The following is a 12909-nucleotide window of genomic DNA, read 5'->3' as shown; positions in this document are numbered from 1 at the left end:
TAATTCATTTACTGATAAGCCTCAGTGATTTAAGTCTTTGGAACAAAACAAGACAACAAGTATTTTAACTGGAGAAACTTATTCAGAGGATGACCAGGTTGCCAGTTCTCAAAGGACACATATCATTGAAACACTGTTTCAATTTGGTCACTCAGTCTTGTCCCACTCTTTGCGACCCCATGGACTGCAGCACACCAAGCTTCCCTATCCATCACCAACTCCCAGAGCTTGCTCAAACTCATGTCTGTTTAATTACAAGCAAAAGGTCAAAGGTTTCTTCTACTATTAGATCAGCTGCATAAATCTACCTTAAGTCAGCTGTGACAAAATGCTTTACTCTGACATCAAACATTTAGCAAAACCAAAACAAATTAAAATAGTTTAAAAACACCTTACTCTGGCAGCACAAGCGAAAGAATCAGGGCCATGAGCTGCATTCTTTATGCCATCTGTTCCAAAGAGGGCTCTAATGCTTTCAGGAGCATCTGTACGTGCCAGTCCAGAGTTCGCAGGTCCAAGAAGTCTCTTCCATTCACATACAGCATCATCTCGTAAAATCTCCATGGCAATTATAGGTCCACTTGTAATAAACTGGATTAGCTCACTGTGAAACAGGTGAAAGATTGATTTGCTTCATTTCTGTATTAACCAAGGCATCTCTCTTAACAAAGAAATATTACCATGTGAGTATTTAATCACATAGCTATAAATATGAATATTATTGTCTCAGAACTATTGGACATAGTGAATTTTACATGGATAAGGTAAAGTTTTTATAAACTGAGTGTCCTGCAGTAGCCTGAGTCACTACAAATCACTATTGTCAAACCAATTACTGTTAGCAGAAGCATCAATGTTTCAGTGAACTAAGACTATTTCATTGATTTAAAATGCATATTGTTGATCTATATTGCTTTTTGCATTGTTCTGAAAGGTACAGAAGAATCTTCTTATTTTAACATATTTAACATGGTAGTCAAATAAAATCTCAATAGACAAAGTGATGAGTGATGTCTTGGAATATATTTGTAGTAAGAATCCAATAATTTCTGTGTAGATTTATTAGAATTCAAAGAATGACAATGAATTTTCAGTCACTAAGCACTGAGTTGGTCAAGTGACATACAAGACATTAAACTAGAAGCTGTAATAATACAAATATATACAAAGACTATAATGAAGAATAATTTCCAAGAGAATTATGGATGCCTATTCTACACAAGGTTTGGGAATATTTTGATAATGCTTTGTTTAAAATAACCTATAACATAATGATTTTCTTATGTAAAACTTGAATAAAACACTATTATGTACAGGACACCAACTAGAATGTTTTCCACAGCTTGGCTAATCCTTCATTATTAGAAAAGTAAGCACTTCTCCTTTGTCAACAGTAATGAGGTACACCATATTCACTTAACTTTAAATACAACCCAAATATTTAGAATATAGATTTACTTTCTAACATAGTTGTCGATATATTTCAAACAGCAAAATGTGTATCAAACAATTTATTTAACACAAGGGTTCTACGAACAATGTTTTACATACACTGAGAATACCATTAATAGTTTAAAACACAAATAGATACTCAACATAAATGTAATTATTACTCTATTTTTATTCTACTGAAATCTAAAAAGAAAGCTATGCTCCTCATAATTTAAGCAGTTCATGCCATTTGCTTCTGATTAACGTTTAGCATATTTATTTAAAAAAGAATTTTCACCTAGTAAAAGGAGAGGGGAAAAACATACCAATTCTTAGAAAAAAAGCTCTCTGCAGTTGTAAGATGTTGCCAAGGACTTTTTAAAAGATATTTTTATTTTATTTATTTGCCCCACTGGGTCTTAGCAGTGACATGCAGGATCTTTAGCTGAGGCATGTGAACTCTAGTTGTGGCATATGGGATCTAGCTCCCCGGCCAGGGACTGAACCTGGGCCCCCTGCATTGGGAGTGCGGAGTCTTACCCACTGCACCACCGGGAAGTCCCTGCTAAGGACTTTTTGACAAATTATTCTCAGGTAACAGATTTCTGAATTGTGAAATTATAACTCTTTAGTTTTCCACAATATCCTCCATTATACAACATGAGCCTTGAATTCAGTACCTACTTTAAAAAGGGCCTTGACTGATGGTCTATATGAAAATCTGTTGCTTCTTTCCTATAAAATAATCAAAATGACAAAAGTTAACAATTATGTAAGGAAATTAACTAATATTAATAAAATAGTGAATTTCTCTATTTGATCCATATGAGAATTAAGGACTTTTCACCAAATATTCTGCTCAAATGCCCCCTCTTTTCAAATTTTTGCTAGTATGCATATCTATGTTAAGATATAAAATTAAAATGAATAAAAGAGGCAATATTTACTGTTCATGTTCAAGTCTACTATCTTCCTTTTCACTAGCATCTTTATCATTCTAAAAACAACGTTTAACATATGACCAATAAGAATTACCGTTTTTTAAAGTTCACGTAAGTTGAACATCAAAAAATATGTAATCTTTATCAATGAAAAGAAAAATATTAATTATTGCAAAGATATTTACAAATTCAAAAGTTTTTACTTTCTTCTATAGGCTTTAACTTGAGAGCTTAGGCTAGAATTTTACTTTAATAGTTAAAATTTTCTTTCTTATATAGATTGCTCCAAAAGAAAGACTACGGACTTGTGTTTTTAAAGACTGCTTGACAAATTATGCACATCAATGTACTCTTACTAGTTATTACTGTATTAAAAACTAATGCTTGAACTTACATCCCCCCAAAAAGGGATAATATAGATATATTCAGAAATCTGAATTTATCAGTGGCAATCAGGATTTACTTTTTAAGTTTATAGTCCCACGACCATGGAGAAAATAAATAGGATAATGGAATTTTACACATATTGAAAAAGTTATTTAGACTTTTCAGCTAATCAAATCAAGTGTCTCAAACGCATACAGTTTTCTCAAAGGCTTGAAACAGTTCATAGTATGTGACAAACATATGTCAACATCAATTTTTTAAAATAGCAAAGTATCCTCTAACAAAGGATTAAACTTTCAGGCTTGACAATTTAGTATGTAATGCATTAAGATTTTATATGTTAGTTGATCAACCATGTCCGACTCTGCGAACCCATGGACTGTAGCCCACCAGGCTTCTTTATCCATGGAATTCTCCAGTCAAGAATACTGGAGTAGGTAGTCATTGCCTTCTCCAAGGGATCTTCCCAACCAAGGGATCAAACCCAGGTCTCCTGCATTGCAGGCCGATTCTTTTCAAGCCACCAGGGGCTTGACGTGATGCTTTAAGCTCTTATGGGCCCATTAAAAAATAAATTCATATAATGAATTCATATAGTAATTCATATATCAGGATATATTTTTATTCAAACAAAATGTACTAAAATATTCTCTTTGGCCATGAAGAGATTATGAAAGTATACTATGCAAGTATAGAAAAGAAAATTTGACCCAAGACATAGAAGGGGAAGAAAACTTATTGTTCTAGAGACTATTATATGCCAATGTTAAATTTTATTATTCCCCACAACAATATATTGAAATAGGTATGATCATCTTCATTTTACATTTAAAAATAATGTAGTTCAGCATGATTATATAATTTATCCAGATCAAAATGCTACTTAGTAAAGGAATAAGGAGAAGGAGATGTGAACCCAAATTTCTGATTGCTTATGACCTTTCTATTACCAACTTCAGAAAAATAAAAATAAAAACTCTAGTGGGTAAGCAGAAGAATTCACAAAACTGATATGGATAATCTGTATTGCATTCTAAAATGAGGTAAAAACTCTGAAAAATTCAAGTGGGGAGTATTTTAGAAGAGTTAGCAGTGAGACTACTAATCTGACCAATTCTACAGAACTACTAAGAAAACAAAATCATCTTTAACATTAATGAAAACTATTAATTACTGAAAGTATTTTGTTTTCTTCTAACATGTCACTGACTCCACAGTTACTTCCATTCAAAATCTATCACTGAAACCAAAATGAGTTCATGAATTTTTTTCTCATCACTTGTATTTAATTCCTCCCTTAAAAGGCTTAGATGGAGAGAAATAAGTGCATGACCACCTACAGAAGTCTTTTCTGTTCTTGTTTTGTTATGTTTTCTTGTGTTTTCAGAACATTCTCACAATGATCTATTAATTATTTTATGGAATATTTACTTAGTGTCTACTCTGAATCAGGCCCTGATCCGAGAACTAGAAGTACAGTTAAATGGAACCCAGCTGCTGCTTTTCAGATACCGTCATGAGGGAGGAGCCGACGTTTGAGCAAATAAGTTTTGAGAAGATTTAAGCTTTGGGAGACACTTCTCTGTGGGTCTCTTGCCTTCCTAACACATCTTATTGGGTACGCCAAGAATGCAAGGCCCCAACTACTCTCTATCCTAGCCATTTCTTGGAGTTATGTTTATAGTGAGTGACTTTGAGGGATGAGGTCATGTCTCCTTAGTACAAAGAGCAGACTTGTTTACAGCTTGCTAATGAAACAGTGGGTAACCTGAGTTCAACCCTCCTCAGCTGTGATGCAATCAACTGTGTGTGCAACATCCACCCAGGCCCATCTCATATTATTCTCACAGGACATGAAGGCAACGGGAACCAAGAGAAACATGATGTTCATGCTGCTAATTGAACTTAATGAAGCCCTGTGTCCCTGGCTCAGAAGTCTCATGTCTTCTGCTAGCATCCCTGAGAGAGTAACACACTAACTTATTAACTTTTAAGTTAGGTAAAATCCAAGACTTGACACTAATATTAATAGAGATGTATGAGGTGCTATGAACAATTTAAACAGCTATTAAGTTTTTTGGGGCAGCTTTATTGTGGGAAATTTGATGCCAGATTACACCTCCAATGTTTGATACAGACATAAAAAAGTTCAATGTCACTAACACTATTCAAAGTCATCTCTCAGAATTCAGCCCCACTGCCTGCTGTAAGGGCTAGCACCTTCAATACAAACAGAAACAGGACAAATCTAACTATGCTCATAAGGATCATGACCTCTGTTTCCACTAAGTAATGACAGCACTGGTAAGTACTATACTGCCACCACTAATAGCTAACACCTATATGCGCATACTGTGTGCAACAATTTTTCAAAGCATTTTACTTTTATTAAGCTCACATAACCCTCATAACAACTTTACAGTATTGGTGATATTATAACCTCCATTTAGCAGATGAAGAAACTGAAACAGAAGTAAGTTGTGCAGAGCCACAACCTAATCTGGGTCTAGATTCTGAGCTCTGAAATAGATGTCTGCCTTTCTAGAATATATTTAAGCTGAGAGATCTTACATAGGGGAAAATTTCAAATTGTCTTTTTTTGGGGTAAAATTGAGCATGTTTTGTTAACGTTTCTAGGGAGCAGACTTCAATATTGAATTTCTACTGCTATCCATTTTCCCTGTTCTCATAGAGACAAAAAAGCAACTGTCCCATGGGACAGAGAGCCAGGGACAGCAGTGAGAAGACACCTAACCAAACAAACATAAATCACTGGAGTAAGTAACAAAACTGCTGGGTCCAGCCCTGCCTAACAACTACACTAATCCCCTTACCTTACAGTAAGTCTAACTCTCACTAAATAACTTAGAAAATATCTGGTCAAATAAAATGGCTTGCTTTTCAGAACAGTAAATAGGTATATTTACCAATCACATATAATATGTTGGGAGGAACGAAAACATTTCCAAACTAAAACATTTCCAAACACATCACTTTTGAAATCTCAACAGTAAGAGTTCCTTGTCAAATATGAATAATATTCATTTCTTCTATAATTTCTATACAATGTGTTATATAAAAAATTACAGATATGAAACACTGATGGGGTTATGAAAGAAAATAAAGAATTAATGTCTAATAAATAGTTAATAGTTATTAGTATAACCTGACAATTCCTACTTGCTTAGAGTTCAATCATGATTTACACATCTGATTACCTGTTGTCTTATATTTTCTCATTCTAATAAGGTTACTAATTTATTCTTTGTCATTCTGTGGAAGTTTTTAAACAACAACATGAAAGATAATTTTTTTTAAAAAAGGAACCAGACATTATATAACTGAAAATGATCAAAAAATTTACCTTGATAGCGTCATCATTTTGAGTTTGGTTAGAGTAAATCCAGCTTTGTTTATTATTTCAATTATTTCTCCAGCTTTTGATACTGCATCTGGTTTAATCAGGGCTAATGTTCTGTAAGGAAATACATTTAAAAATAAAAATAGTTCAGCAGTTTTTACTTATAATACTTAATCAGAGGTCGTTTCCATTAAAATCCTAGCTCAAAGTAAATTATAAAGACAAATGTACTAATAATCTCTTAAAAACTTATACAATACTGTTCTCTCAAATCATCCCACCCTTGCCTTCTCCCACAAAATCTGAAAGTCTGTTCTTTATATGTGTCTTTTTTGCTGTCTCGCATATAGGGTCACTGTTACTGTCTTTCTAATTTCCATATATTTGTGTTAACATTCCGTATTGGTGTTGTCCTTTCTGACTTACTTCACTCTGTATAGTGAAGTCGCTCAGTTGTGTCCGACTCTTTGCAACCCCATGGACTGTAGCCTACCAGGCTCCTCCCTCCATGGGATTCTCCAGGCAAGAGTACTGGACAGTACTCTTGAGTGGGTTGCCATTGCCTTCTCCAGGAGATCTTCCCGACCCAGGGATCAAACTTGGGTCTCCTGCATTGCGGGCAGATGCTTTAACCTCTGAGCCACCACTCTGTATAAAAGGCTCCAATTCACTCTGTATAATTAGCCTCCAATTAAAATATATAAATAAATAAAAACTTATTCAATGTAAGTTTACTGTTTTCCCCAAGGAAATAAAAATTAGTACCCAATCTATAAAAAAGAGTAATAAAAGGTTGCTAAGTCACTTCAGTCATGTCCGACTCTGTGAGACCCCAGAGACGGCAGCCCACCAGGCTCTTCCGTCCCTGGGACTCTCCAGGCAAGAACACTGGAGTGGGTTGCCATTTCCTTCTCCAATGCATGAGAGTGAAAAGTGAAAGTGAAGTCACTCAGTCGTCTCCGACTCCCAGCGACCCCATGGACTGCAGCCCACCAGGCTCCTCCATCCATGGATTTTCCAGGCAAGAGTACTGGAGTGGGGTGCCATTGCCTTCTCCGAATAAAAGGTTAGAGGGGAAAAAAAGTTAAGACTGTGATTTTAAATATGCCCACGTAAGAAAACATAAGTGTTTAAAAACACTTCTATTTCTTAACATTTTATAAAAGATAACAATTTTCTAAAAAGTTGCATTAAACATATTATCACCTTGATTTCTGGTCTCTTAAACTTTAACATGTGTATGCCATGCAGTCAGTTCAGCATTGATCTGGAAATTATTCTAAATTCTTCTGTTTATTCATAGCATGAATCACGTACAAAGAAATAAATGTCCCCCCACCTGACAACGTCTATGACTAGCAAACACCCTGCTAACATTTCTTTTCACTATGTGTTTAATTGGAGGATAGTTGCTTTACAATGTTGTGTTGGTTTCTGCCATTCAACAACATGAATCAGTCATAAGTATATTATGTCCCCTCCCTCTTGAACCTCCCTTTCATCCCCTACCCATCCCACCCCTCTAGGTTGTCACAGAACACCAGGTTGAGCTCCCTCTGTCATACAGCAAATTCACACTCAGTTCAGTTCAGTCGCTCAGTCGTGTCTAACTCTTTGTGATCCCATGAATCGCAGCACGCCAGGCCTCCCTGTCCATCACCAACTCCCAGAGTTCACTCAGACTCATATCCATCGAGTCAGTGATGCCATCCAGCCATCTCATCCTCTGTCGTCCCCTTCTCCTCCTGCCCCCAATCCCTCTCAGCATCAGAGTCTTTTCCAATGAGTCAACTCTTCGCATGAGGTGGCCAAAGTACTGGAGTTTCAGCTTTAGCATCATGCCTTCCAAAGAAATCCCAGGGCTGATATCCTTCAGAATGGACTGGCTGGATCTCCTTGCAGTCCAAGGGACTCTCTCCAGAGTCTTCTCCAACACCACAGTTCAAAAGCATCAATTCTTCAGCACTCAGCCTTCTTCACAGTCCAACTCTCACATCCATACATGACCACTGGAAAAACCATAGCCTTGACTACACGGACCTTTGTTGGCAAAGTAATGTCTCTGCTTTTGAATATGCCATCTAGGTTGGTCATAACTTTCCTTCCAAGGAGTAAGCGTCTTTTAATTTCATGGCTGCAGTCACCATCTGCAGTGATTTTGGAGCCCGAAAAAATAAAGTCTGACACTGTTTCCACTGTTTCCCCATCTATTTCCCACGAAGTGATGGGACCGGATGCACTAGCTATCTATCTGACTTACGGCAGTGCATATATTTCAGTGTCACTCTCTCAATTCGCCCCACCCCTCCACCTTGCCCCGTTGTGTCCACAAGTCTGTCTCAATGTCTGGGTCTCTACTGCTGCCCTGGAAAACAGGTTCATCAGCACCATTTTTCTAGATTCCATACATTTGTGTTAATAAACAATATCTGTCTTTCTCTTTCTGATTTACTTCACTCTGTATAACAGGCTCTGGGTTCATCCACCTCACTAGAACCGACTCAAATCACATTTTCTTTCTAAGAGGATACATCAGAGCTATGCATTTTCCCCTCCGAAGCCACAGAATGAATATATTTTTGGAGTTGGAGAGCACCTTAGTTTCCTGATTTTACTAACAAGGAAATGAAACCCAGAGAGGTTACTCTCCAAAGGTCACACAACAGGTGTATGGCATTTTCAGGACAAAACACCAGCTCACACTGAAGAAAGAATTCATAGGGTCTGGACTCCATCTTAGGCCACCTTTCCAATGGACTCTGAACTCTGTGTTTAGTGCCTGTGAAAACAACAGAAGGATAAGACCCCCTCCAGACAGGGGAACCTTGAAGATCGTATCTAGGTTACTCATCGCCTAAAAGAAAACATACACTAATCACCCCTTCCTCCAGACAGCCCATAAATTTTTCTGTATCAATCAGAGTGTAACCTCGGGTTTCTTGATTATTGGCTAACTGTTTGACTGTTTAAACACATGAGCACATAGCACATGAATGATGGGGTTATTGGGATTGTATTTTCCTTGGTTTATGTAAGTCTCAAGGAATTTGGAGTGGCAGGTTCAGACATGTACACATGGGGTATAAAAGATTTTCACAAATGCTGGTTGGGGTCCTTGGCTAAGAGGAGACTCTGCCTTGGGCCCCCCGGTGTAATAAACTGCACTCCACTATCTGCATTGTCCTTTTGAGTGAGTGTTTCCCGGAACGCATGGCTACAACAACATGACTCCTGGGTGGTCTGTGCTCCTTCCACACCACAAATAAAGTTACTATTAATATATAAAAAAGAACATAATCACAAATCCTCAAGATTAATACTTGTACATATAAGGTAAAATCAGATTAGTTGGAGTAATTCAGCTTATATGACACACAAAATAAGATTAAAAATTGCTGCCACTTTCCTTTTATTTTCAGTTGTTCTGATATGTTGGTATTAATTCAAGGAATCTATAAAAAGAGAATGTTTGGCTTTTTCATAGTCGATTTTTTTTCCCCCAATGAGACAAACTTAGCTAAGAATATAATCATAAAAATATCCTTACAGTTGGATATAACTTATGTGTGTGTTAGTCGCTTAGTTGTCTCTGACTCTGCAGCCCCATGGACTGCAGCCTGCTTGGCTCCTCTGTCCATGGAACCCTAAAACTTATGGCTGGCTTTTAAAACTTTTAAACAACAAAAGCTGTTCATTGTAGTCTGATAGAGCTTGTCATAAATGGACTACCTTTTATTTTGAAGCAAGTGAGTCTCTTATAGCATTTTACAAGGCTTCATTGAAGATACAATTAAAATTGTCACTTCTTAGCTCAATTGTTTAAATATTATAAGGCCAAACTAACCCATGATTGTTTATACTAAGCTCTAGAAATGTCTTCAGGAACCAAAGCTCTTAAAGAAAATATAAAACATATCGGCAGTGAACAAGAAGCAATGTGAAAAGTTTTGCAGTTTAGTTTAAAATGCAGTTTCATTTTCTCTTTAAATGCCTACAGGAGACAAAGCATTGATTCAGTCAGTTCAGTTCAAGGGAATGCATTGGTCATAGCAAACCCCTTTTCCAACAACACAAGAGACAACTCTACATATGGACATCACCAGATGGTAAATACTGAAATCAGACTGATTTTATTCTTTGCAGTCAAAGGTGGAGAAGCTCTACACAGTCAGCAAAAACAAGACCTGGAGCTGACTGTGGATCAAATCATGATCTCCTTATTGCCAAATTCAGACTTAACAAAATAGGGAAACCCACTAGACCATTCAGGTATGACCTAAATCAAATCCCTTACGATTATACAGTGGAAGTGACAAACAGATTCAAGGGATTAGATCTGATAGACAGAGTGCCTGAAGAATCATGGCCGGAAGTTCGTGACATTGTAGAGGAGGCAGTGATGAAGACCATCCCCAAGAAAAAGAAATGCAAAAAGGCAAAATGGCTGCCTGAGGAGGCTTTACAAATAGCTGAGAAAAGAAGAGAAATGAAAGGCAAAGGAGAAAAGGAAAGATATACCCATTTGAATGCAGAGTTCCAAAGAATAGCAAGGAGAGATAAGAAAGCCTTCCTCAGTGATCAATGCAAAGAAATAGAGGAAAACAACAGAATGGGAAAGACCAGAAACCTTTTCAAGAATATTAGAGATACCAAGGGAACATTTCATGCAAAGATGGACTCAATAAAGGACAGAAATGGTATAGACCTAACAGAAGCAGAAGATCTTAAGAAGAGGTGGCAAGAATACACAGAAAAACTGTACAAAAAAGATCTTCATAACCCAGATAACCACAATGGTGTGATCACTCACCTAGAGACAGACATCCTGGATTGTGAAGTCAAGTGGGCCTTAGGAAGCATCACTACGAACAAAGCTAGTGGAGGTGATGGGATTCCAATTGAGCTGTTTCAAATCCTACAAGATGATACTGTGAAAGTGCTGCACTCAATATGCCAGCAAATTTGGAAACCTCAGCAGTGGCCACAGGACTGAAAAGCTCAGTTTTCATTCCAATCCCAAAGAAAGGCAATGCCAAGGAATGCTCAAACTACTGTACAATCATGTCTTTACTGTTTAATTATTCAATAGATAATAGTTAAACTTATTTTGGAGGGAAAATAAGATAGGCATCAGGAATCATATATATTATTTAAAAGTGAAGATAGCACACAAAAAAAGGGCCACAAAAATATATTAATAGTGCCATTGTTACCTGTTGTTTAGTTGCTCAGTCGTGTCCAACTCTTTTCGACCCCATGGACTGTAGCCTGCCAGGCTCCTCTGTCCATGGGATTTCCCAGGCAAGAACACTGGAGTGGGTTGCCATTCCCTTCTCAAGGGATCTTCCTGCCCCAGTAATGGAACTTGTGTTTTCTGCTTGCTGATAACAAACCACCCCAAAATGTATTCCCTTAAAAATACAGTTTCTCAAGATCTTCTAGATCAGCTGTGGAGTGGTTTCAGCTGGGATGGGTCACAAAGCTGAGGCAGTGAGGCTTCTCTTTCCTTGAGGCCTCAAGAGCTGGAGTAGGCAAGGAGATGGATTCTCCCCTTCTGCTGCTGCTGCTAAGTCGCTTCCGTTGTGTCTGACTTTGTGCAACCCTATAGGCGGCAACCCACCAGGCTCCCCCGTCCCTGGGATTCTCCAGGCAAAAACACTGGAGTGGGTTGCTATTTCCTTCTCCAATGCATGAAAGTGAAAAGTGAAAGTGAAGTCGCTCAGTCATGCCTGACTCTTAGGGACCCCATGGACTGCAGCGTACCAGGCTCCTCCATCCATGGGATTTTCCAGGCAAGAGTACTGGAGTGGGTTGCCATTGCCTTCTCCGGATTCTCCCTTAAAGCCTCCATAAAGCAATGCAGCCTTGCCTGCCAACACCTTGATCTTAGACTGATGACATTTGTGCTGGACTTCTCATCTACAAAACTAAGATAATAAATTCGTACTGTTTAAGCAACTGACTTTGTAGTAATTTGTTATGTCTTCAATAAAAGACTCAGAGGAAAAAAACTGAAGAGGAATAAACACCACCAACAAAAAAATGACATGAAAAAAAAAAATGAAAAAACAGGAAAGCAGTAAAATGTAGACATATGTACAAAAATGCAAGTACAACATATGTAAATATACATATATTAGTCTTCAGTTCAATTTAGTTGAGTTGCTCAGTCATGTCCGAATTTTTGTGACCCCATGGTCCCCAGGACACCAGGCCTCCCTGTCCATAACCAACTCCCAGAGTTTACGCAAACTTATGTCCATTGAGTCGGTGATGCCATCCAACCATCTAATCTTCTGTCGTCCCCTTCTCCTCTGCCTTCCATCTTTCCCAGCATCAGGGTCTTTTGAAATGAGTCAGCTCTTCACATCAGGTGGCCAAAGTACTGGAGTTTTAGTCTCAACATCAGTCCTTCCAATGAATACTCAGGACTGATCTCCTTAAGGATGGACTGGTTGGATCTCCTTGCAGTCCAAGGGACTCTCAAGAGTCTTCTACAACACCATAGTTCAAAAGCATCAATTCTTTGGCATTCAGCTTTCTTCATAGTCCAGCTCTCACATCCATACATGACTACTAGAAAAACCATAGCCTTGACTAGACAGACCTTTGTTGGCAAAGTAATGTCTCTGCTTTTGAATATGCTGTCTAGGTTGGTCATAACTTTCCTTCCAAGGAGTAAGTGTCTTTTAATTTCATGGCTGCAGTCACCATCTGCAGTGATTTTGGAGCCCAAAAAATAGTCAGCCACTGTTTCCATTGTTTCCCCATCTATTTGCCATGAAGTGA

General features: G+C 37.7%; 1 protein-coding gene across 9 annotated transcripts in view; it reads right to left on the bottom strand.

Annotated features, from left to right (window-relative positions):
• The window catches only part of NME7 (NME/NM23 family member 7), a 249209-nt gene that overhangs the window by 184071 nt on the left and 52229 nt on the right, over positions 1-12909 (bottom strand). For all 9 annotated transcript variants that reach the window (XR_015143506.1, XM_086344832.1, XM_086344828.1 and 6 more), the window contains 3 exons: positions 6124-6234; positions 2116-2166; positions 397-604 (listed from right to left, as the gene is read on the bottom strand). Coding sequence is in view for 8 of the 9 variants with exons in the window: in XM_086344832.1 (XP_086200958.1) it covers positions 397-604; positions 2116-2166; positions 6124-6234 (370 nt within the window). In the remaining variant the exon portion in view is untranslated. The remainder of the gene's footprint in view (positions 1-396; positions 605-2115; positions 2167-6123; positions 6235-12909) is intronic.

Source organism: Bos grunniens, chromosome 16 (genome assembly GCF_055505025.1).
Source record: "Bos grunniens cultivar Pamir isolate PY7600 chromosome 16, Bosgru_T2T1.0, whole genome shotgun sequence".
Lineage (NCBI taxonomy): Eukaryota > Metazoa > Chordata > Mammalia > Artiodactyla > Bovidae > Bos > Bos grunniens.
This window is presented reverse-complemented; position numbering and strand designations above follow the sequence as displayed.